The 27493-nt window shown below is 39.2% G+C and overlaps 1 protein-coding gene across 1 annotated transcript in view; it reads left to right on the top strand.

Annotated features, from left to right (window-relative positions):
• Positions 1-27493, top strand: part of DCHS2 (dachsous cadherin-related 2) — a 94364-nt gene that overhangs the window by 11451 nt on the left and 55420 nt on the right. Inside the window, 2 exon segments of the mRNA XM_056490751.1 lie at positions 19063-19254; positions 24952-25183. Coding sequence (XP_056346726.1) covers positions 19063-19254; positions 24952-25183 — 424 coding nt within the window.

The raw sequence follows: 27493 nt of genomic DNA, 5'->3' as shown, positions 1-27493 counted from the left end.
AAAAGTCTTAATTGTAGAGTTTATATTGCAGAGAGCTGTGTATTAAAATATTAGCTAATAGACTACTCAGAGCACCACTGGCAAAGATAGAGTCCTTGAATAACTTTGGCCGCTAATTTTTTAGATTTTTATGAAGCATAATGAATAACATTTAAGTTAAGAGTCCAGCAAGAGTTCATTCATAGCCACTGACCTTCTGGAGTAGTGGTCATGAACTACTTTTTTAGATGGAAGTCATCCCAATTCAGAAACAGATGAGTTTTGATGGTGTTCACTTTTATACAAAGAATTGGCATCAGCAGTTGTCTTACAGTACACTAGACCAAGTTATTAATAAGCTGAAAAGGATGGGTATGGTTGGTCTGTCCATTTATCAAATACTAATGGCATTTCATCATCCTTACAGATTTTCATTAATTGCTGGGTCAGCAGAAGGCTTAATCTTTCCTGGAAGGCTTTAAAGCATTGGGAGAGAGATGAATTAGGAATCCCTTAAATTCCATTTTACTATGCAAGCAGATACATGCAGAATAAACCTTTTTATTTTACTTCACAGCTCAGTTCATTCTTGAAAACAAACTTCTAGTTGCATGCTGAAAAAAAGATAAAATCAATGATTTCCAGAGTCTGCATTTTTCTTTTAAAGTGCATGAGTTTGATTTACAATCTTAGGAGCTTCAGCATCCATATAGATATCCATATAGATAGCTTGGAGAAACTTGCTTTGCAGTGTTTTAATGATAAGAATTTGTCTGAGCAATCTATTCCACACTGAGTGTCAAACTATTGTGAACACTTCTGCAGTGATGAGTGGGGCTCTCTGTCCAACTGATTGTTCAAATCCTGCTGCAGGTGTGAACAGCGCAGAAGCAGAGATATCAGCTAACAAAACCCCTGGGGGAAAAATATCACCCAGCTCATTTGGGACAGGTGTTCTGTGCAAGTGTCAGTGTATGTATTGTATTAGACCAATGTCCCATCTAACTCCATATCCTTCTTCTCTTAGAAGCTAAAAGCATACACCCTGGATAAGTGTTAGAGCAGGGCAAATGTGAAACTTTCCCTCATGGATACTTGGTGTTCAACTATTTTCAGCTTGGGGACATCCCAGGCAAGGTAGTTTCTGCACATTTGTAACCTTGAATGGATTTTTTTTCTTGTGAAAATTACCTCATCTCAGCTTTTCCCAAGTATCATTGGCCCTAATATGCTGTGGTAGTGGGTGTGTCAATCAGCTGCCTATTCCAGATAAAGCACCTTTTGCTCTCAACCTGGAGACAAAGAGTTGGTTGGTCCCAACTCCTTATGATTTCACAGATCTGCTGTAGCACCTCTCCATTTATTTCAAGTACTCATTCTTGTGAGCTGCAAAAGCAAAACAGAACAGAACAAAACAAAACAAAAAGACCCCAAACCCAAACCAAACCAACCAACCAAACAAAACAAAAAAAAAAAAAAAAACAAAAAAAAAAAAAGAAAAAAAAAAAAAAGAAAAAAGGCATTTGGCCAGCAGCTACTCTTTAACACCAAATACTGAAATGTGCCACTGGTGAAAATATGAAATTAAGCCTTGTTTACAAAGGAAATATAGCAGAAGAAAGATCACATTTTATAGAATTGATAGAATATAGTGCCCATGCTCTCAGTCTATGAGAAAAGCATACTAATCTCTGTAAAAAGGCACTTCTTTCAGGAGGAGTAATGAATTTTTAAAATTATACTCATAAATCACAGCTCATTCAATAGTTCTAAGCTCTTTGAGACAACTATATAAGAAGCTGTACAAAATCATTAATTTCATTGGAACTTAAGTGAAATAATTCTTTTCAGAATATTGAATTGCAAGCGATTTCTGTCATGCCTGGAGAGCAGTGGTATATTTAGCATTTCAGATGTGCAGATACTTCTCACCTCTTTGTACTGAACTACTCTCCTATATAAACTTGTAAATATAATTTTATGTTCTATAGAAATAAATGTGCAGCTGATTAATTAGCTCTAGCTTATCTAACACATACGTGACCAAATGTAGTAACTGTAAGCATCTACAGTAACTACTAGTGCACTCTAATGCAGAAGGCATGTTTGTAAGGACCTGTGTGCTGTCTGGCTATGCTTGGATATAAAATCTGCTGATTCCTCTGAATAAATAATACTGTTAAGGATTTTTAGGGGAGCAGGAAATATGTACCAAAGTAGGTGGATTACCGATTAAATTGTGTTATGTATAGAATCAATTAATATTCCTCAGCCAGGCCCATTTAAATGAAATAGTGTAAAGAAAATTTTAACTGGGCTTGCTTTCTGTGGGTGAACTTGACAGTACAACCCAGGCTTCATTGTAGCATCTGATAGGGAGAGTTAGCAGAACGTGTTTTAAGGGACAGTACTCATGTTGCAGTCTCTTTTTGTGCCTATTTCCTCACTTCACAAGCTTCCCATTGATAACTTGGGTTACTCTAGATGGGTCAAATCTATGGACTTTGAAATGTTTTGTTTTGTTTAGAAGTGGGTTTTCATTCTATAACTGAAAGTACATTAGAGATGCAGCTCTAGAGCCTCTCCCTGTTGTCTGTACTAAATGAAAACAAGCATTACATTTATGCCAGACTTTACTAGTTACATTTCCTATGGGATATGACTTAAAATAAAAATCAGGATAGTCATGCCTATTTATTTGTGCTCATGGGCTGCACTGCTTTAAGCATAAACTGTCATAAACTGTTGCAAGTACTGACATTATTTGCTGTAATAAAAGCAAATGTGCTAACTTCCAGCCCTGACAGATGTCTCAATCTCCTGCACTGACCTTGTGTAAAGTGTTTATGTCTTCCCTTCCCCCTCCTTGTCCCCAGCTACTTCCTTCATGCAGGGAATTAGGTTGTCATGCCTGTGTCTGCGCCACTTCCACTGACTTCTGCCTTCGTCTGGTACTGGGAAAGGGGCAACAGGAAGGGCAGTTTTTAGCTAATGTCCAGCTAAACATATGCAAGACAAACAACTTGTGTACGCTCTTTTTTTAACAGTTATAAGGAAACACATATGGTTTAAGGCAGTGTCCAAGGAACTGGATGTATCTTACTAATCAAGGAAACTGCTAGGGATGACTGCACTCTGCTTCTGGTCCATTACCTTCTATATGACCTTTTGTTTTCAGTTGCATAAAACCTCAATAAATAGAATTTTATTCTACACATTCAGTTTTTCCTGCTTTGAACTTTGAGCTCATGTCCAGACAGATCAGAGTAATGATTTACCAAAGCCTTTTCTTCCATGTGTCCTTCTGCATTGTGGCATTATTAGACCTTTCATTTGTATGAAACTGTTTGCTCACAGGCTGTTATCACTCACAGATATATTGATATCTTTAGCTCTGCTTCTTTACATCAGTAAGGTCACATATTAAACACTGCATAGATACATAGACATCTAATTATTTTTACTTAAGGTTATTTCACTAATCATTGGATAGGCTATTGCATTTATATTAATTAGGAAATTTTATGAATACATTTCAGTTTGGTACTTTGATCACTATGATGCTTAAGTGACATTTCTGTAGGATCAATGTGCATTTACATGGATATGGACTCAATAAAGCATGTCTGTTATTCTTTTCTGCAAAGATTGTCTTAAAATGCTCACAAATGGAGAAGAATAATCTCAGAGAGGATTATCCTTCTGTTAATGCTTAAGGCAGACAAGAGACTGCAAATACGTGTTGTAAAGGTAGGGTTTTTGGTGTACTAGTAGAAAATACATTCATCTCAAGATTGTACCAACTCAGAATTTGCAGTTAAATTCAGTGGAAGGGAAGCAGTAACCTTAAAGCAGTAACTCAGCACTTGCTCAGTACAGTACACAAAACACTCAAAACCTGTTTTGAGAGTTTTGTGTACTATGCTGCTACTGCTGCTCAAGAAGATATCCAACACAACCTGATTTACAGCATTTTGAGAAATTAAATCATTGAAGGCCATTCAGATGTTATGGAGCATGCTGTGCTTACACTCGTGGTTATTCTAGTGAGGCTCTGGGGTAGCTGTTCAGCACGAGTAGTACCAAGGCTTACTTGGTGTTTGGAGCCCCACCAGGATCTAGTCTCCAGCTCATGGTGCAAAGGTAGGATGGGGCAAAAAATACCCAAATTGAACACTGTCAATTTAATCAGAGCACAAAATGTGGTAATGATGGGTTTTAAAACAGACAAAACCTAGTGTTTCCTGCCTCTGCCTCATGCTTGTATAGGTCTATAGTAATACTATACAACAACGTAAATCCAGTTGGTGGCTGGACAAGTTGAGAGACAGTGGGGAGAACTGGGAAGGTCTTTTCAAAAAACTTTTGTTGTTCAAACATACAGGGAGCTCAGGAACACAAGCTGCAATGAAATCAGCCACAGCTTGTTCTTTGGGGGTGTTGGGAGTTGAGTGTTTTTCTATTACTGTGTCAATTTAAAGAATTTTTCCCATTATCATGCCAATGGAGCTGGCCAGGTTACACCTAGGACCTTTGATGACTCTAGACAAAAGGGATAGGTGGGAGCTGGGCTTCATGAGGGGCTCTCCTGCTTCTGGAGGGAACTCGTGTTTCTGGGGAGCTCAGAGGAGGATTTCCCGTCTGGAGCCATGCGGCCGAACGCAGGGGAGCCAGACCCTCTGCGATCACCTGCCCTGCATCTGCCCCGCTGCAGCCTCCTGCCTCTGCGGACACAGCTGACCACCAAAACCCAAATGGTGAGCGAGGAGCTGCCCGCTCCAGCTGCTCCCCCCTGAGACCAGCGTGGCCGCTGCTGCCCCCTCCTGCCTCTGCTCCCGCCTGCTCTCTGCAGCTGCCAGGCTTTGCCCATCTGCAGCACCGGGACCGAGTGCAGAGAGAGTGTGCCTGCACCTAAAGAAAGGACTGGAACTGAGTTATCTGTTCTGTTTTGTTGGTAATTTTAACAACTGCTGTTGTCTCTGCTTGTACGGTTAGACATATTAGCAAAAGAGCTGTTATTCCTACCCCCTTATCTCTGCCTCAGAGTCCTTGATTCAAACAATTATAATACTTGGAGGGAGTGGAATTAAAGTCTCTATTTCAAAGGAAAACTTCTGCCTTTATTGGCAGACACCTGTCCTTCAAACCAGGACAAGGGGGATTTTCAGATTCTCTGTATTTTGAAAATCCTAGCTAATTTAATTGTGTCTGTAGGTTTCTGAGGGGAAGAGAGTGCCATGTGCATGACACTGTAGGAGCAAGGGGATGAAACAAACTAATACTAAATAAACTAAATGTGACCTGCTTTCTCAGAGCACAGAACTTCTTAATGTAACACGTTTTAAAACAATGTGTGCTGCTGTCACTCGTAACAGTAGAATAGTTATTTTCCCCAAAAGTTTAATTTGAAAATGAAGTCACAAGTTAGAAAATTCTTTTTCCTTTAGTTTTAGATTTGTATAACTTTTAAAGATTGAAGAAAAAGGATTTCATTTTGGGTTTCAAAAGAAAGAAGAATGGCAACCTCCCATGTATTTGGCCCTTGTTTGTTTGTTTGCTCCCTTTTGTTACTGTGAAAGTAAAATTCCATATCCAGGAATTGGGGTTTTTTTTTGTTTTTTTGGTTTTTTAGCTGTCTTTAAAGTTGGTGTCTTTAGCAATAATTTTGGCAGGGGTACAATTTTGTAATGGTTTTGCTGTAATACCAGGCTGCTTTTTTTGTGTTCTCTTTCCATTTATTAAAAAAAAAGCAACTACAAGTCTCTTAGGTTTGTAATATTCAATTAAGGAAGGAATGTTTACATTTTCTCAAAACTAATAAATTTTGTTTTGTTTTTTAATTTTAAAATCCACTTGTGCATGTATCTGAGGATGGGGGAAAGACCTGACAGCTGAAACAGCTTTTTTGAAAGGCTTACTGCCTTTAATTTTCAGAAATTTTGTCTGAAGGGAGGACCCTAGCCAATATTTGAGAGTTAGACTAGACCATGTATTACATTTCCAGAACCCCGTGGTTGTGGGATACAAATTATCCCTCAGTTTCTAAAACTTCATTGTTGAAATGCCACGTTCAGAAATCACTAGGCAATACAAATGTTTTCCATGTCTATTGCATCTTATTGGAGACCATTTCTAGTGCACTTTTTCAGACTTTGATTTTATCCTATGCCATCATTCTTGCTAATTGCTTCTAATGGAAACTATGTTTTAGGCCTATGAGCAGGCACTAATCATGATAATTTTTCCTAGAAAGTATGGATGAAAGTAAGAAACATTGTTAGGGAGTATCAGGTGAAAATCTGTGTCCTCACTATAGTTATGCTGGCCACAATCACTGCTGTTAGCAGAAGTGGGGAAGGTACTCCTTCAGTTCGAGTACAATGGCCAATTTTAACAGCATGCTCTCATTTCATCTTAGTACACACATTTCTCTTTATTTTCTTTTGACCAGGAATGTCTATAATTTTTTATTTTGATTAACTTAAGTCCTAGACTTTTCTCATATCCAGCCCTTCATTTTTTTGGGTCTGTGTTAACTGTGCATTTGAGCATTATATATTTATCACATAAACTTTGAGATACAGGCTAACTGTTGTTCATTCCTCCATTTAATTTAAACTTAAGGATAGTTACATGATCTGAAACATTCAAGTCCAATGGCTTTGCTATTTTCATTGGTTTATGAGTCTCTGAGAAATCAAAACTCCTTATAAAGAAATTATTCCTGATGATATTCTTTCTCCAATAATATGGTAATTCCCTCTGTGTATCTTCATGTCTAGCCCTGGGGCCAAGCAGTCCTAGAGCAGATATTCAGCTTTATTCCATATGATGCTGGGGGAAAGAATCCACTGAGCAGCAGAATATCCTCTGAGCATTAGTTCAACACTTTGCAGCTGTTAAAATTTCATCTTCTTGCTCCGAGGACTAACAATCTATGTGTCCTAGTTTGAAGGACAGGTGTCTGCCAAGAAAGGCAGAAGTTTTCCTTTGAAGCAGAGACCCAAATTCCCCTCCCCCCAAATATTATAAATGTTTGAATCAAGGACTCTGAGGCAGAGATAAAGGGATAGGAATAACAGCTCTTTTACTAATATATCTAACTGTACCAGCAGAAACAACAGCAGTTGTTAAAATTACTAACAAAACAAACAGATTACTCGGTTCCAGTCCTTTCTTTAGCTGTGAGCACGCTCTCTCTTGGCGGGAGCGGAGGCGGGAAGGGGCGGCCGCAGCCGCGCCGGTCTCGGGTGGGAGCGGGCTGGAGCGGACAGCTCCTCGCTCACCGTTGGTGCCTGGGTGATTCACTGTGTCCGTAGAGGCAGAAGGCTGTAGCAGGGCAGATGCAGGGCAGGTGATCGCAGAGGGTCTGGCTCTCCTGCCTTCGGCCGCGTGGCTCCAAGACCGGGGTGGGGCTCCTCCTCCCAGCTCGCCGGAAACACACGTCTCCCTCCGGAAGCACGAGAGCTCCTCTCCAAGCCGACCCCACCTACCCCTTTTGTCCAGAGCCATCAAAGATCCGCGGTGTAACCAGCAGCTCCGTTGGCATGACAATGGGAAAAATTCTTTAAATTGACACAGTAATAGGAAAACAGTCAACCCCCAACATTATCCACCCCGAATTTTTTCCATGCCAACATGCTACAGCAAAGTAAAACTTTTATATCATATACATACATGCAGTTACAGGCACAGTATCATAGATAGCTTACCCTAGAACAAGGTCTCCTTGGGGTATGCATCAGGTCTGTCCATCCTTTTGCATCACCCACCAGGTGCAACCTGGTCCTTGAGCGAAAACCACCCCATGAACAGGACTGTCTTTGCTGGAGGGAGAGTTCACCCAAACAGTTTTTCCTAACATGCCTCTCAGGTGTACCACTGGGACCTTATCTCCATCTGGTGTTCCCAAGGGCTCAGATTGGGCAGGACCTGCTCCGTTAGTGGAACCTCAGATATTCACTAACCATGTGGCCTTTGGTAAATTGATCTCCCAGTTTTTGAAAGTCCCCCCACCAAGTACCTTTAAGGTGGTTTTAAGCAGGCCATTGCACCGTTCGACTTTCCCAGCTGCTGGTGCATGGTAGGGAATATGTATCACTCAATGCCATGTTCTCTAGCCCAGGTGCTTATAAGGCTATTTTTGAAATGAGTCCCGTTGTCTGATTCAATTCTCTCAGGGGTACCATGCCTCCAGAGGACTTGTTTTTCCAGGCCCAGGATGGTGTTCCGAGCAGTGGCATGAGGCACAGGGTAGGTCTCCAACCACCCGGTGGTGGCTTCCACCATGGTCAGGGACGTAGCGCTTGCCTTGGCAGGTCTGAGGCAGTGTGATGTTGTCAATCTGCCAGGCCTCTCCATACTTTTACTTGGACCACCGCCCCCCATACCAGAGGGGCTTTAACCGCTTGGCTTGCTTGATGGCAGCGCACGTGTCACAGTCGTGGATAACCTGGGAGATGCTGTCCATGGTTAGATCCACCCGTCGGTCTCGTGCCCACTTGTAGGTGGCATCTCTGCCCTGATGACCTGAGGCATCATGGGCCCATCGAGCTAGGAACAATTCTCCCTTGTGTTCCCAATCTAAGTCTATCTTTGAGACCTTTATTTGTGCAGCCTGATCTACCTGCTCGTTATGCCGGTGTTCTTCATTAGCCCGACTCTTGGGAACATGGGCATCCACATGACGGACTTTCACGGGTAGCTTCTCTACCCGAGTGGCAATGTCTTTCTACTCATCAGCAGCCCAGATTGGTTTTCCTCTATGTTGCCAGTCAGTCTTTTTCCACCTCTCCAGCCACCCCCACAGAGCATTGGCTACCATCCAGGAGTCAGTGTAAAGGTAGAGCTTTGGCCATTTCTCTCTCTCAGCAATGTGCAAGGCCAGCTGAACAGCTTTGAGTTCAGCAAGTTGACTTGATCCACCTTCTCCTTCAGTAGCTTGTGCAACCTGTCGTGTGGGGCTCCATACAGCTGCTTTCCACTTCCGGTTCATCCCCACGATGCGACAGGAACCGTCGGTGAAAAGGGCGTAGCATTTTTCATCTGCTGGCAGTTGGTTGTATGGTGGGGCTTCTTCAGCCCGGGTCACTTGTTTCTGCTCCTCTTCGTCAGCGAGACCAAAATCTTCACCTTCTGGCCAGTTTGTAATTATCTCCAAATTCCCAGGGCGATTCGGGTTGCCAATACGGGCACGCTGCGTGATGAGGGCAATCCACTTGCTCCATGTGGCGTCGGTGGCGTGGTGGGTAGAGGGAACCTTTCCTTTGAACATCCACCCCAGCACTGGGAGTCGGGGTGCCAGGAGGAGTTGTGTTTCTGTGCCAGTCACCTCTGAGGCAGCTTGATGTTTCCACAAATGCTTGTAAATGTTCAGATTTAGCCTATTTTAAGACCATGCCACTGTTTAAAAGAGGGTTTAAGCTCTACCTGGACTGAACTTTTCCTGTCACTTCCTTACCATTTGTCTAAGGTCAGCTGCATCAGGAACTGACTTGGCTGAAATCTAATGTTGCACCAATAACAAAGTTTTTATGATGAACTTTTATTGGATCCTGTTCTTGATCTGACTCAAAATCCATTTGCGCAAAACTGTGCCAAAAGGAAAGCAGCTGGGTGTAAGGTTGCTTTTCTACTCAGAGTTCTTCTTTTTCTCCATTGTAGCATCCTCCTGCAATCTGTTTATCAGAGATATGAATATAATCATAAGACTTTTTTTGTCATTAGTATTCTAAGATCACACACATACTCTGAATTCAGGATACGTACTTTGATCATTTAGTCTCTGTTAAATAATCTATCACATTACAGCTTTATAGGTATAGTAATGATGTTAATTGATCTAAGCAAAAAAAAAAAGGAATTATACTACCAATTTTTAATACTATATTACATGCTACTAATAAAAGTTACATTATTGATTTGTTTTTTTATAGTAAGTTGCCCTAAACAATATAGCTAGTACTTTAAGCTGTGCTTTCCAAAACAACTTACTAAATATAATTCTAAAATACTCCTGCCACTAAAAGTCAAACTATGCTCCAGTGTCATTAAAATAACATGTTCAGTATGAATATTTATTTGTGAGATAGATATTCTCAGTTATTAAACCCATCACTCCTTGCTTTATGCAACTAGCACAGAACAGGGAAATTCTTGTGCTCTGCTGTTGCTTTGCAGAGGTATTCAGTCTTGGAGCTCTGTAGCTTGCTAATGAATAAAAATGCATTTATATTTAAACCCTGAATTGTTCATAGCAAGGTTTTAGCATGTTATAAAATATGAAATTATAGCAGAGTATGTAAAAAGCATTAAGAAATGGATGGAGATGCTTTCACTGAAAAGTAGAGAGGTTGACTTAGATTAAATAAGGCTTTAGTCATGCAAATATTTGCTAGTTTCTGTTAATTCCTTTTTCTTTCCTCAGAAATACATTCTCTTTTAATTTCTGTTCTTTCAGTTTATATAGATAATAAAATTAGATTATTTTCTAATTGATTATATTTGCACAATAAGAAGAAAGGCAGTGTAGATCAAACAGACTGACAGAGTAGATGGTCCTTTTAGCAGACGTTTTCAGTGTGGGAACTCAAGCTTTGTACTGCCAAAAAGCCATGTGTTAATCCCTGCTCTATCATGTGTTAAGTAAGCATTTTGCAGTACAACTACTTCCTATGAATTCAGATATTGACAATTGTATTTTGTAGTGGTCCAGATCCTATCTGTGTAATAAGAGTGATAAGGTCAGTCATTCCAGGTTGAACTTGCCTCCCACACCTCTGGATCCTAGCTCACCTCAGTGGGATCTAGCTGCTTGTACTGTTTTGCAGGAGGCATGGTAGCAAAATATAAGGCATGTCAGGAAGTGCTTCATTAAATTGGAGTGAATTCAAGCTCTGACTAGCATCAGAACAGGAATTGCAGATTACAATACAGACTGAAACACCTAGTTCTTCCTGAATCTGGACTTGGCTTGCTGAATGGTGTCTGGTGTTCAGAATGAAAGTGTGATGCTGTAGTGTACTTAGGCTGTTTTCTCCTCCAGTGATTTTCATTTTTTTTTGCTTTTTGTAGACTAACTTAAAGCAGTATATCAAAGATCTGTCAATATTTTTTATTGGCAGGTTTGTTCACAGTTATCAGTTAGATACACAGAAAAGCAAAGAAGGCAAAAAGCTAAGACCTCATAATTATTCATCATGTAAATTAAGTTTCTTTTAATTTGTTTGTTGTGGGGAGGATAGAGAATGTTGTAAAAATCAGTGTATTATAAAGAAGATAAAAATCAGTATCATCTTTTATGAGAGATTCATATGTAAATTGGGATTACCTATTTTAAAAACATGTAGGTGATTGGAATTTCTGTACAACTCATGAAGGCACAAGTGGGAGGGAAAAAAAAAAAACCAATCATATGTATTTGTTTGAAAAACTAAAACCAAAAGCCTTATAATAATTAAGAAATGTAATGTTTAGTTGAGGCAACTGTGAATACTGTGCTTCACATGCTGTCTTTGAGCAGAGAGGGTGTCTGGCCTCTGTCCCTGCTTGCATTTAGGCTTTTCTCTTTTCACTTGAAAGGTTGTTTAGAATTAATTATTGAATGTTTTGATGGGACTTGCTTCTTATTAGCACCTTCACAAAACTAATGGCAATTTCTGGAGTGAATCAGAAATCAGCCGGGGGGAATCAGCATCAGCTTCAGTACAGATCAGCAAGATCATGTCTGTGTAGTGTTTATTGTCAGTTGTCCAGCTGTAGTAGTTTACATCCTATAGCAGATCAAAAGAATGCAGAAAGATTGACATTAGTCAAGTCCATTGACCTCTGCAGCACAGTGGAGATATTTTGCATCAGGGAAAGGATGAGGACTAAGAATTTTCTTATTAACTGGGGATTTATTTGGTATCTGGTAACTGTGGTGGTTGACAAAATAAGCGTCAATGACAGTTGAATGATCAGCTTTAATTCCAGTTGTTATTTTGATTTGTGGCTTTCCAGATGCAGCCCAGTTTGAGAATGAATAATGGGGCTTTTTCTGCTGTCATTGCAATTGTTAAGGACCAGCTGTTAAGTCCTCAGGCAAACAGTTCCTGTTCTTGAAGTCAAGGATCATATTTTTAGGGCTTCAAGTGGATCTGTAGCTTTATACCCATTTCCATGTATTAAACCTGCTGCACAAGGGACATGAGGGTTAATCATAGCTGCTGAGGCAGATAAATAAAATTCCAAAGTAATATATTTATTACACTCTTTAGATTTGGTGTCAGCATTATTTTCTGCCCCAGGCAGCTGTGAGGTAGAGATCATTGGTTTGTATTTGATAATGCTATCTTCTTTCTAACCAGGTTGTAAGTCAGAGCACTGATTTGAAGACATTTGATGATATGTGTTTATGGCAGATGACATGTTAATCTATTGTACAGATACACCCAAGCGACTTGAAAAATATCTTCTGCTGTTGCATCTCTTTCTAGCTTGGGGTGACGACATGTAAGGTAGCAGGAAAGGCCTTTGGGGGGGTTTTACAGAGATGTTTATTTCAGCCACGCATGCATTGTCCAAGGTTCAGGGAACAAAGGCACAAAGGCTTGTGAGGGTGCAAGTTTAGTACATGGAATGAGCAGGTGGGGAAATCCTTAGGGACCAATTATCAGGGGACACGGGGTGCCACAAGGGTGGGGTTAGGGTGGAAAGGCCAACAGTGGAACAGAGTGGGAGGGACCGAAAGGCTGACGGACAGGGAGAGGGTCCAGGACTTGTTCTAATTGGAAACTGGGTCTCCACATTCTGCCAGTAATTTCACTGCCAATATTTCTAGTGTCATGTTTTGCTGACAGCATGTCTCCAGCTCAGACTGCTCCTCTCCTTCCCTGTGGCTGTAGACTTGGCATGAAGGTCTGGCAGAGCAGAAGCTTCCACATAGTTAACCATTCCAGTGGTGCTTGGGTTGTCTATATGAGGAATTAAAACACTTGCCTGGTGAAGGTCTGCTGTCAGGTACTGCCATACTGCCTGGAACAGGCTGCTGTCCTTCAATAGGTCAAATGTAAGGACGCTGGATTTTGAACTGTTGATGACTGCAGGACAGAACCATGCTTATATCATTGGTCAGCAACTTAACTGCTCCCTGGTAGTCTCCTCTGTTGTTTTTTTTAGTTTAGGAGTAGTTTTCGCTGTGTTGTCTATTATGTCCTGAATTACAGTTCGATGATGAATATTGGGGAGTACAGTCATATAGAATCACTAAGGGTGGAGAAGGCCTCCAAAATCATCAAGGTGAACATTTGACCAAACACTACCGTATCAACTAAGCCATAGCACTAAGTGCTACACCCAGTCATTTCTCGAAGACTTCCAGGGATGGTGACTCTACCCCTTCCCTGGGCAGGCTTAACTTTGCTTAACATTGCTTAACTACCTCTTCAGTGAAGAAATTCTTCCTGATTTCCAGCCTGAACTTCCCCTGGTGCAGCTTGAGGCTATGTCCTCTTGTTCTGTCACTTGTTATCTGGGAGAAGAGGCCAACCCCCACCAGGCTACAGCCTCCTTTCAGGCAATTATAGAGAGAAGTAAGGTCACCCCTAAACTTCCTTTTCTCCAGATGCCTCAGTTGCTCCTCATACAATTTACTCTCTAGATTCTTCACCAGCTCTCTTGCTCTTCTCTGGACATGCTCCAGCATCATGATGTCTTTCCTGTAGTAAGGGGCCCAGAACTGGACAGAGGATTCAAGGTGTGCCCTCACCACTGAGTGGAGCTGACAGTCACTGCCCTGCTCCTGCTGGCCATGCTCTTCCTGATACAGGCCAGGATACCATTGGCCTTCTTGGCCACCTGAGCACATGCTGGTTCATTTTGGCTGCTGTTGGCCAGCACCCCCAGGTCCTTTTCTATTGGGCAGCTTTCCAGCCTTACACCTGCACAGAGTTGTTGTGACCCAAGTGTCCGACCCACCACTTTCCCTTATTGAACCTCATACAATTGGCCTCAGTCCATCAATCCAGTCTGTCTAGATTTCTCTGCAGAGCCTTCCAGCCCTCCATCAGATCCACCCTCCCACTCAATTTGGTGTTGTCTGCAAACTGACTGAGGATGCACTCAGTCCCATTGACCAAATTATTGATAAAGACATGGAACAGGGGCAGCCCCACCCAACTGGTTGTGGCACATTTCCCACCACTCTCTGGGCCTGGCCATCCAGCAGGTAATTAACCCAGTGAAGAGTGCACCTGTCCAAACCATAGGCTGCCAGCTTGTCCAGGAGAATGCTGTGGAAGGCAGTATCAAAGGCTTTAATTGAAGTTGAGATAGACATCCACAGCTTTTCCCCTCAATTGCTTGGCGGGTCACTTGCCATAAAAAGAGGTCAGGTTAGTCGAGTAAAACCTGTCTTTCCTAAACCTATGCTGGCTGGGCCTGATCCTCAGTAGTGTAGTATGCTTTTATTTACCCCATATTCTGATTTTCTGTAAACTTGGCTGGTGGCAATTAACTTGCTTTTCATTATTTCAGTAGAACTAAATAAATTAAACAAACTTTTTATGCCCAAAATAAATGCACAAAATATGTCTTGTGCTCTGATATTGAGTCCACCAAACAGATTTTAACAGCTATGAAATCTGTATCTTGGTTAGCTGAAATCAAGTAAAGTAAACTTGACAGAATATGTGGAAGGAGAAAAATTCTTATGCTGTGAAGAACTGATTTAATGTTTCTTAGTCTCATTTAATTGCTATCACAGATGACCACAGTGATGACTTATTTGACTGAATGGCCTGGTCTTTCCAGTGCTCTGGTCTACTTTTAGTCTGTCTATCTGAAAGCATTTCCAGTCAGTCATCTTTAAGGCTGCATACTCTAAATCCTACAAATTATTTTTATATAGGTTCTGAATTTTTGATCTGCAAGTAATAGGATTGTCATTTCTGTTGTTTTTTGTGCACATGACATTTCCTCCATTTGCATATAACGTAAAATATTTACTCTGCTTTTCAAAATATGTTTAGTCATTAGGAAATATCTAGGAAGAAAAATAAAGAAAGCTAAATATAACCACAGGGATGCTATTTTAATGTGTTGAGGATAAAAAGGAGTGGAAATTTAAAACAACAACAACAACAACAAAAACCACGGGAGTTTTTTCTTAAAATGACTTTGGGTTTAAAGCAATGTGGAACTTAGTAGCAGATCTATTTCTCTATAATCTTGTTTGCAAGTAGTTTATTAGTTACACTATTGAATGCCTGTAAAATATGGGGACATATGGTCGGTTACCATGAATTAGCATCATTCTACTGAAATGAATGGAAGCAGCTGAAGATCTGCCAAATGTTTGCTTTCTATAAGCTCTGGAGTCTCTTCATTCTCAGCATAGCACTAAAAATGGTTTGTTTCCTCTTATTTAAGTGTACTGCTATCATTTTTTTTTCCATTTAAACCTGGATATATGTTACAGGATTGAAGTTCACATGTGGGTGAGGAAATTAGGGTAATTGCCCATAAAATCACAGATTCTTTGAGATCATCCTCTCTTTCCATACACAAATATAAGATTATTTCTGCACTTCTGACACTGTTGAATTTTGTTTATCGTCTTACACCCTTTTGTGTCTATTTATTATCCTCTTGCACTAGTCTGTCTGAATATCACACAGGTGGGTCAGATTTTTTTACTTATTCTTCACAACGTTTTTCTAGGTGCCCCTGTTTTAACCTCCTGAGAGGATATTTGAAGTCTGACCACTTTATTGGTAGTGTCAACAGGACAGAAGAAACTCTTTTTCTCTGAAAGATTTTTAGTCTAAATTGTACAAGCTGACCAAAGAATGTAGGCTACAGGAAGCATGACTGACGGGAGAAGTCCAGCCAGGAGCTATCCATACAATGACTCTTGTTGGCTTTAAAAAAATGTTTATTGGGGAAATACTTTGTCCTGAACTTATTCTCAAGTTTACACTCCTTAAAAAAACTTGGATGTTCAACTTCCTGTATTGAAAACATATTTAGTGAAAGGAGAAAGAACTTGGGGGCATAGCCCTTCCTTTTCTTCCCCTTTCTTTTTCTCCAAGATTCCAGTCTTGTGTTAGGCTTGTCAGAGGTGTTACATATTTGGTAGTCTCTTGACTCCCACATTCAGCTCTATCACCTTTTTGATACTGCCAACATACAACACTCTTGATCAGTCCACTGTGAAGATTCCTGCTGCTGCCTTCATTTCCTCCTGTTTGGGCTGCTGTAACTCACAGCTCTTGGGCAGTTAACTGCTGCAATACTCTGTAGGATTGGTACTCATACTATGCTATCTCAACCCAATGTGTTTTGGACAGTAACTACTGTGTGCTTGCATTCCTAAAATTTTCAATAACTTGATCTCTTAATTGTGTCAAAAACCTTGGATTTATTAGAATGTTTTCACTGAATTCCTCCTTCTAAATCAGCCTCCATTTAGTTATAATCTTAAGGGTCTTTTTTCAGCCTAAATGATTTTATGATTATAGTTAATATAATAGCTCCGCTGACCTCAAGTGTAGTGCTATTCAATGTCAGATCTGTCTGCTACAGGAAACTTTTCATTAATTTTTAATTCTAGATCTTCCCTCTTTGGATCAGAGGTTCCATGGTGAGTGATTAAAAAAAGGACTATTAAGTGGGTAAAAATTGAATGGATGTGAAGTACTTGAACAGAGAGAAAGATTATATTTTTCTGCAAAATGCATGCCACTTAGTTCTGCTGCCTGAGAGATGATTATAGTAATTAAAGTTGATCACAGTTAGACCTTTAAATTTTCATTGCCTTTTTTTTTGAAGCATTTTTATTTTAATTCATCACTCATTATGCCTTTACATGTACTGTTCAAATTCTGAGGACTGCATAATTTACAATAAAGAAAACAAGTCACTGAATGTAATGAGCTAAATTTCTAACAATACCCTCAATTTTTACCTCTAATTAATCACTCATGCTCAGTTGCAGACAAAAAACTTAGCATTTACACATGTAACTGCATTTAGGCACAGACAGAGTCTTTCAGTACTGTCACCCCTGTTGGATTCCAGGCAAAAGAAATAAATTTAAATAATTTAATTCTTATAAGAGCCAAATGAATTATTGTTCCATAACATTAGGGTGGTAGATTACTGAGACCATACTAGACATATATTCTGTTCTTATTTTTATGACAGAAATAACAAACTGCAAGGCTGGACGAACATGCATGTTCTAGACTTAATTTACATATAGCTGTAAAGCATTTTTAGGACTGGATCTTTGTTTAGCTGTGCGTGATTGTGAGTTTTGCCTTTAAATTGCCCAGAATGAGTGGCCAAGGCCAGGAGTGGCCACACGGTGCAACTGTGCTGCAGCTCTGAGATGCGAACAGCAAGGGCATGAAAAGGACATGAAGGGCTCTGTGAGCACAGGACTCCTCTAAAGGAGCTTTTTTTTTTAAAGAAACTCTGGAATAATGGCCTTTGGCGCTGTGAAAAACCTTCTTATGGGAGGAAAAATGTTATGGGGTATGTGGTGCAGTCACAGTGATAGTTCTGAAATACAAAAAATCTTGAGTTTCCATGAAGAAGTGGGAAAGTCTGAAAAACAAGCAAAAACCAAACCAACAAGCAAAAATTAATAGTTGAAATAACATGTGTATCTTTCGGGCTGTCATTTTAAAATTCTGATTGATGTTACTTGTCTAGAATAATTTTCAATTTCATAATTTGAATTGGCACTTTTTATGTGGTTTCCCTTTCCCCACTTCCATGCTTTTCAGCCTTCCTGAGACATATTTTCTTCCTTTGGTTTTAATTCACTCCCAGTTAACTCTCTTAGTGCCAAAACAATTCCTGTATGGGCAAAGAAGCGAGCTTTCGATGCAGACATCAACTAGTCTTTATGGCTACATTTGTTCTGGTGGGAGCAGCAGCCAAAAGCTGTTCTGGGTCTCAAGGCCAAATGAACTGGCACAGCTTGAGTCCATGCAACTGAATTAATTTATATCACCCAAACAGTTTGGATTTATATAATCCAAAGTTACTTCTAGGAATACTCCCTGGCCTGGACTGTTTCTTTTGAAACTCTACCTAAAACTGTGCCAGATGATTTTCTGTACAGGCAAGCATGTGCAGATCTCCACTTTTGCCCTGTCTGTGGTTGGTGGCTGTGGGTCTCACCTTATCAGCCCGTGTCAGGTGCAGGCAGTGACTGGCACAGGTCTCTATAAGCTCCCACCAATTCTAACTCCTAGGCTTTGTGATACTAAAATTTCCAAAGCTCTGTTAAGGTCTTCAGGTATTGTGCTTGTACAGATGGGCTGATGGAAAATCCACAGAATTTATAATTTTCAAAGAAAAAGTAGAAAAAGAAAACAATTGTGAAGGAGAAATTATGTATCTCCAATAATGACAAATTAGATAACTGAAAATACTGGCTTTCTTAATTCATACATATTTGTATAAATTATCATCTACTAAAATATTTCTAAATTTAAGTGAAAACTATCACAATGGAATGTGCCAGAGAAGAACCAAACTCAGCACAAAATACTCGTTATCAAAGATCTTAGGGGAATAAAATTGAAGGAGCAATGTACAGAACTTTTGTGTTTATCATATACATTTTAAGTCAACCCACCTGTCAATGCATGAGTGCCACCAAGCCCTTTTTCAAGTGAAAACTAAATTAAGATTTGGGGAACTTCTTATGGAATACATTAGGTAAGGATGTCCTGCAGCACTTTTCTGATCTACCTGGGACATAAGGGCTTTCTGATCTTTCATAAGACCTACCTCCACTGGTAAAAAAAATCATAAAGGGAAAATAGTTTAAGGTATGGCCTACTGACATGGCTTAATGAGCCTGGTTTTTCCAGTCATGGGAAAGGAAGAAAATTGATAATTATACTCTCTGGAGCTGAGATATTTTACAAACTGCAGGCAGCCAGTTTAGATAGCAGAACATGTTTGTATTTATTGTGTGTATACACATTTGTTTTTACAACAAACAGGTTTAAAAATCACAGACACTTTGTTTTAATAAGCAATAGTTTCACTGGCTTAATTTTTATCTCTGTTTTCTCCCTGCAGGTCAAAGCAACAGATGCAGATGATGACCAGTTTGGAGAAATTGAGTATTCTCTTTACGATGGATTTAATTTTTATGAAAAATCCAAAGCTTTCCAGATTGACCCACGCACTGGCCAGATCTTTGTGTCTCAAGACATTGACAGAGAGGGAGATCCAACCACTTATGATCTCTTAGTAAAAGCTACAGATGGGGTAAGTTTCAGCTTTCTACTCTGCCAGATTTGTGAATGCATTTGCAAATTTAGATGTCTGGTATACTTTTGAATGAGAATATAGTGACCATGTAAAAATTGCATGAATTTGAATAAAATGTCTTATCCTTAAAGAGATCATTATTATATTCATGAACTGTGAATTTTTACCCAAATAAAATTGGCTGTGAAATACCAATGACTTCTAAATAAGGTTTGGGAAAATGTTTCTAAGATATGTTAGCCCTTGCTAATTTTCCTCCTCCTATTGGAACCAATGGGCTCCCAAGTTACTTCTGCTCTCTTCTTTCAAGATCATTGCAGCAGTAATAAGATAATACCATGGGCTAGAGCTGCATGGTTACTCTGGGTGACAGTGACTTTCCTGGGAAAATTCCTTGTCCTTTCTAGCTGTCTGATGCCATTGCTGATACTGTGGCTGGGTGCAGCCTCCCTGCAGCTGCATGTCTGAAAGTTTTCCCACTTTACAAGATCTGGTGCTTGGAAGTATTCGTGGTACAATAAGGGCAGCGTAGTTGTATGTGCCTGAGATAGTTCATTGCAGATCCTGGCAGGGAAGTGAGGAAACATTTGTTGTGGTGGGAACACAGATAGCTTGCCTACCTGATGCCATGTAACAAAAAAATTTGCTAGTAAGCTCCAGAAAAATAATGGAATAAAATGATTCATTATATTATTTTCATTACAAAATATTCATTTTATGGTTTGCATTGTGATTTGCAGTCTGAAGTGGTTTGCATTATGAGGCCCCGTTCTTACTTCTCTTTACCTTCTTCAACTTAATAGTGAATTGTGAAGAAGCTGAAGAAAAGATTATTGGTTGCCATCAAATGTTAATTTTAACATAAGGACACTTTTCAAATGTTACTCAGGTCACATTTTGCAGTACAATTTGTCCTGAAAAACACTGAAATTCAATTGTTTCAGGAAGTTTTTATGTCTTACTTTGAATACTAAACTTGCATTTAAGATAATGTCGTAAGTGTATCTACTATAATTTTTTTAAAATGCAGTTGTGCTAGAAATGCTGTATTTTTCATTTAAATGCCTGTAGTTTTTGTTATTGAACACTGAAGAAACTTAGTGAACTATGATTTCCATATTCATGAGTAGATGAACTTAAATAGCTGCAGTTGATGGTTGTATTATTTCGTTTTAAGGATGTAGCTGTTGAGGGTATATCTCTGATTTGTTGAATTAATATATTTGTGTAATAGCTAAATAATCTGGTTTTTTTCTTTAACTGTCACAATTCAGTCTTCATTTCAGAGGCTACGGAAATATTCTTTTATTAATATTGCCTTTAGCAGTGTGCTTTTTCTCCCTCTTAGATTTCTTTAGAGGAACAAAAATGACATAAATATATTTGTATATTTATTTCCATACTCATCTGATTTGAATTCCTAATAACTTGACTCTGCTCATTGCAGGAGGCTTGGACTGGACAACCTTTGAAAGGTCTCTTCCTACTCAAACAATTCTATGATTGTAGTATAAGAATATGAGTGGATTTTTCCAGGACAGTGCCTGTAATGTCTATAGCAGAGGTAGTTCTATCTGACCATTTTGAATTTTCACTTCTATGTGATTCCTGTCTTCAAAATTTATACTTGAGTACAGATATCCAAACTTGGAAGAGTAAAGCAGTCTGTATTGGAATGTGTAACAGCAGAAAATTATGTGTTCTGCTATACTTTGTAATTTCATTTTTCCTCTCATTCACATGTTTTGAAGCTGTATAAATGAGAAGTGTCTGGAATATCAAGATTAGTCATTAATAAAGGGTATGTGAGAGCTGGACAATAGCAATAAAATTCTGAAAAGTTTCTAAGATATTCAGTCTGGTCCAAAAAATTATTTTGAAAATCTGAAGGAAAATATGTTTGTGTGAAAAAAGCTTAATTTTTTTAGTTAAATTACTGCTCTATTGATAAATCTTACCTCAAGTTAAAGAAAAATAGCCAATGCATTGAAACTATAGAGTACTTAATTTTTAAATTGCTCTGTCATTTATCTCCATTTATGGACCTTACGTTTTCAGAAGCTCAGTAATGGGGAGAAAGGTTCAGTTTCTTATTGGCTTGTTTGTGATGGGCAAGGCTTGATCTACTTTACTGAAAGTCAGCACATTGTAGAAGTTTGTCCATCTGACACCTAAACACTAAAACACCTAAATTCAATATTAACTTTTCAAAATTTTCAGTGTACTTGAACTTGTGTAGACCAACTCTCTACCTTTAAAGCAGAATTGTACTAGGATATTTATTTGATTTCCTGGCATTCTGCTGCTGATTTTGGTTGAATAAAGATATTAGGTGTGGGGCTCAAATTAGAGGCTGTGATCAGGGGAGAAATGTGCACAGAAAAGAGAGAGGAAGAATGAAAGGTCATTTGTGACAAAGGAGGGTAGAGAGATGAAAAGGAAAGAAAATAACACAGTTAATTAGAAATGAGGAGGAAAATAAAATATTTTCCAGGTGGTGTGCAGTTTATCTTACAGCAAAACTATCAGTTTTCTCCACCTGTTCCTGGCTACTCCATTACATGGCTTTAAAACTTGTCAGTCATGTCTTTTATGCATTGTGTAGCAAATGTAAGGAGTGAACTTAAGTTGCACACAAGAGCCAATGGAGAGGCAGGTGGAAAACAGCTTTTGTTAAACTGGTTTTAAATAAACATCCTGTGGGAGCTTGTGGGAGTCTTCTTACTGATTAAGCAAAGATGAAAAAAAGTATCCTTGTCTCTTCTATATGAAATGGTAGGTCTTCAATTTTTCAGCTGCTTCATCATCACTGGAAAAGGTTCAGTAAGCCATCAGCAAGTGTGTTAGTGACTCTCTTACTGCCTTTCTGCATAGAGAGACATTTTGTCTCTTGCATTTTGGTAATCCACCCTGCCTATCCAATTTTGTCTTTTACACTGGAGCAATTGAAACCTAGATATAAACACTTGACACCCACAGGCAAAGCTTCTGAAGAACTTAAGGCTTTTGAGATAATTGGAGACATCTCTCCACTTTGATAGAGATGACATATCCTTTAGGTTTACAAAAAAACCAAAAACCCCAGCCTTTATGTCAAGATTCTGTATCTAACAATTCAGTTTGGAACAAAACATTGACAGCATGGTTCACTGACAAAACTTTGGAGGCTGTGATGAAAATCTTGACGGAGTTAAGCATTTTATGGTGCCAAGATGAAGAAATACAGCTGCTCAAAATAGCATCACTTCTACTTATTAAGACAAAGAGTTTCCCCTGCCAAAGACAGGGCATTTTTTTTAAGACTTCATAAAGATATCTACTAATAGCTTTAGCTAGTCACACAAATTTAATATTTCTGAAGTAATGAAAATAGTCCTTGTTTTGACTTGATGGTAGTTTATGTCTGTGTTTTCTTCCACAAAGGACATAACCCTCAGGACTCTGAAGTTGTTGTAATTGTGACTTTTTGTTGCACCAGAGCGCAACAGTACTTAAAAATACTTGAACATTTGGGATAAGGGATTTTAAAATTAATAGCTGTGGCTTCCTGGTGCTTGTTAACATGTTTTGACAAATGAAATTTTCTGTCAACAATTGACTTTATCTAAAGGTAGCATTCATATTTTCATAAGACCTATGTTTTGCTTGTTTCTGAGTAGATGAAGTTATGTCCATATTGTTGGAAATAGAAGGAATTTTAGTTCCTTCTCAATTGGAATGATACTTTTTTTTCAGTTGTCAGAGCAAGAATGGGCCATAACCAGTTAATATCATAAGTTATTAAGGAAAGAATGGCATTTGGCATGTGAAGGTATATATGGCTTCTTCAGGAAAGGAAGATTCTGTCACCATTGTGAAATTTAGTCATTCTTCTTAGAGAACAGATTTTCTTACATACTAGCTCAGCATAGTTTGTCATGTGTATGCATGAACATTTGATCTGTGTCAGCAGCTTCTCTAAGTGACTGCTACAGGCACAGCGTGCTCAATGTGACTTTGAAGAGCTCAGGATTCTTTTTTCATCTGTATTTCATTGTATTGTATAAAGCACATGAAGACTGTACATACCTGTGCTGCCTCGTGCCTCTGAACATGCCAGTGCCCCAGTATTCACTGTTATTTCTGCCACAGTGGACCTGCTTTCTTTTAAAAATACTTGTGCTTCCTATGGCTGTAAAATAATCTTGGAAATATGAACCCCTTGAAAATCATAGGAGTCCTCTGAGAAGTAAATTGCCATTAGTTTCACTCATTTGTCTGTGGGGTCTACACTTCAGCACCCACAGAACTGTCACAAAATTCAATGCTTTGTCATAGCAAATTAATATTTTTCTGTAGCACAGTCTGATAAGCTAGCTTGCAGTTGCTCCTTTCTCCTTCAGTTTCACTCTGGAGGAAGGCTAAATGTGGTCCTATGTGGTATTTTAGTGGGCTTTTGTAGGTCATCTGTCAGTAAACTGAGGATAGGTCTCATAGACAGCAGCCTGACAGGTCAGCTTTTGACTGTCCTGCACTCCTTTCAGTGTGTATCCCTAGCTGAAAAAGCCTCATATTCACCATTATGATGGTCCTGCTTTTGCATCTGGAAGTCTCATAGAGAAAAGTTATTCCTGCTTTACTGGAGCACCACAGTTGTCACAGCCTGAGGTGTCTCCTTAGACTTGAGGTCACCTCAGGAGGACATGCAGGTGGTCTGGAACCCTGCTCTTTCCAATGCCCGCCAATGAGAGACTGAAGGAGGCTGTTCTTAGAGGTTTTCATGGTTGTTTATTATTTCTTATCTCAGGAATGCTTTGTCCAGCGAACAGCGGTCTGCTCTCCAGACATCCAGGGCAGAATCTGCCTGGTAGAGGCAGGACTTATCTTTTATACTCTAAATTACGTACGAGGTATTTACAATTATTTTCCAATACACCACAACCTTATTGTAATGTCTAGTTTTGTCCCCATCCCATCCAATCAAAGGATGCCAAGGTGGCATGAAGAAGAAGGAGGAAGGAGCATACCACACCCCAAATCCTCCATCTTAACCTCAAACCCCCTAATATAAACATTTCTAAAAATTCACTTTTCTATCTTTTAACAGTCTAATTTATACTCTACTTATTTTTTGTGACTTGTAATTCTTCCTGCAATGTTGGCAAATTTCTCCAGGGACCCAAGTCCAGCCAGCCCCCAGGACCCCTGGGCACCATGCCAGGGTCTCTGACTTCCCTGCCAGGGGGTCTAGAAGCACCCAGGGAAGCCAGGGGAACACCCTGGACTCCAACACACAGTCACAGAGGGGCATGTCTTTATGGGGTGTAAAGCCCTGACTTTTATCTGTGAAGGAATAAGTGGGGTGTTGATGACATTGGCAGAAGCACAGGAGGTTAGACTAGCAAGGGTTTTATGTGTGATGCTCACTAGCATAAGCAAAACTTTGTGTTCAGGCCTCACTGTTGTAGAGAAACTGAATTTCTTTATGTACTCAATCAGCCCTTGGTGTTGTGCTGAGCACGTAGCTTGCTTATGTGCAGTGTTTTGGGGTATTGCTGATACTGTGAGTTTGCTTTTAATGGACATTTTCATTGATCAATATTGTTGCAGCATGTTCCATTTCCAAATGATGGACTGAAGCCAGTTGTCTACCAGCCTATTTTAAAAACTGATCTTGTTTTGTTTTTTTTTTTTTTTTTCTTATTTATACAACAGGGTGGTCTGAGTGCTCAAGCTTTTCTTCATATTGAGATAGAAGATATTAATGACAATCAACCTGTTTTTGAACAAGACGTGTATGTGACAAATATCAGCAGTCACACACAGCCAGGAACAGAAATCATCAATGTTGTTGCCACAGACAGAGATTCAGGAATATTTGGCATTGTCACATACGAACTGGTTCCAGGAGAATTTTCTTCTTTTTTCACAGTGGATGCATCTACAGGTACTGTATGAGTCTATGATCCAGAAAGGTGATAATTATACAAGATTCCTTGTTGATGCTTTTTGTCTTTAGAGTCATGTCATACAGATGAAACTTAGATTCTGATGGAAGATAATTCTAGAAGTAGATGGAGTATTTAGGTTTAACATGAAACCTTTGCATTCACTGGAACAAGCAGAAGCATGGAATACATCATACATTCCAGCAAAATGAAGGACAAGCAGCATGCTACTTAACCACTATTTTCAGCCCTAAATCTATTGTAAGAAATAATAAAACATTACTTTTTTACAAAAATATCTGCATTTCTGAAATTTTAGGGCTTACTCTTGAAGAGCAATAAAACACCCTTCAAGATGCTCGTCCTTTCATTTCTTCTCTGTTTCTGTTCTAATCTTCCTTTGTACTGTGCTAGGACAAGTCCTCATTCTCCTCAGTCTCACAAGGCATATTTGCCTCCCTGTTTGACTCAATGTTTGGCTTTGTAAGTGTCTTTTTCTGCCTTTTACTTTCTGATATGACACCTCATCCTTCTGGAGAGAGGTTCAATGAAGGAGTGATGATGAGAGCAGAAACCCAAATATGGCAAAGCCAAATCTGTGTGAATTTTTTTGAAGACAGGTTGAATTTCACTGATTGAATTACTCTTCCTGTTGCTACAAAGCAGCCTCTGTACTCAGCATTCTAACCTTAAAATAGTTGTCAACATCAGCTGAAGAGGACATGAGCATTGCAGCTACAACTGGCCATGGTGCTTTTCAGTAAGTGGTTGATTAAACTGAATTTGCCATTTTTCTTGAGGGCCAGCCCTTGCATGTGAATGTCTCCTGATCAACAGATGATCATGGCACAGATTATTCTATATGTTTTAAGATATTTTTAGACTGTGGTACATGTGTATATATATTAGCTCTTTGACATACAAGATCTTGCAAGGTTCTATTATTTCAAAATGGTGTCTGTTTTACACAGTTCCCAAAACATTCTGATGAACAGAAGAAACTAATCTTCAGGCTGCTCATTTTGGCTATTTCAGAATTTATTTAACTGTGGACTTTTAACTACCTGTCAAGTCAGGTTCTTAGGGGTGTAACTGATGTCAAAAATATATAGGACAGTCAATAATTAGGGAGCTAGATCTCCACAGGAATTTAACTGGTCGTTTTAAAACTGTCCCATCAGGCTTGTTGAAGAGAGCCCCTGTGGATTGCATTATCAGCACTGGCTTTGCAGCAGCCCTCTGCTGAAAGAAAGCCTTTTGAAAGGCTTCTTCCTTGGACTGTTGCCTTTCGGCCTCACTTTCCAGTTTGGCACTTTGTATAGGAAAAAATGTCATGCTTAATGGTGAAGACTATAAGCTTGTAAGTTACTATTACCTCGTGGATCTATCATGGTATTTTATCAAAGGCAGACCGAATTCAGGGTGAAGTTGCTTGAGGTCATTATTGCTGACATTTCATGATGAGAAAAGCTCTTAGGTCAGACACTATTCCTAGCATTATAGTGATTGGAATCTGATTGCATTTAATCAGATCTCCTGGGTAATTCACAAGGTCAGACTGTGTCTAATTTAAACTTATTAATATTAATGCTGTGGGCTTTTTTTTTCTGAATACACTTTTTCCATTTATATTCTTCCACATCCATTGACAATAGTGCTTATGCTCAGTCACTGGTGAGGAGAATGATTTTTAAACTATTAGAAAAAATGAGCATTTAAACAACAACAAAAAATCTATTAATATTGCCAATTTATCACACAGAAGTTTTGCAATCTTTGAGCTCCAAAACCTGTTCAGTGTTCAGAGAGAGATGAAACAAGTGGCTCACTGTTAGGGCACAGAGATTTTGAGCTCTTCCTCCTTATTTTTGTTACAATAGAGACATTTTCCAGTGTTTGTGGTGCTAAAGCTATCTGCATATGCTCTGATACATGGCCTAATTTATCTGTGCTTCTCTGAAGGTTATGCGAAGGACTTCATCTAGTTAGCTGGGCTGCATTTTTGTGAACAGAGGGCAATGGATAAGTATGTGAAGGAACAGACATTCTCCAGGAGAAGGATGCTCAAGCCAAAAAGCCAAATGAGATTATATTACAGTTTGTTTTTCTGATCTTATGGATGTGTAGTCTGTTACTGACGTGTTTTGCAGTTTTTCCAATTTACAGTATGGCATACTGTAGATTTTATTAGTTGTATTTGTTTGCTATTTTAGTTTTTAGACACTGCATTTATTGTTTGTGATATGCTCTTGTACTCATAAATAACATTTATTGTGTTTTCAATTTTGAAAAAGTTGAAGTGTTTTTCA

The sequence above is a fragment of the Oenanthe melanoleuca genome, chromosome 4 (genome assembly GCF_029582105.1).
Source record: "Oenanthe melanoleuca isolate GR-GAL-2019-014 chromosome 4, OMel1.0, whole genome shotgun sequence".
NCBI lineage: Eukaryota > Metazoa > Chordata > Aves > Passeriformes > Muscicapidae > Oenanthe > Oenanthe melanoleuca.
This window is presented reverse-complemented; position numbering and strand designations above follow the sequence as displayed.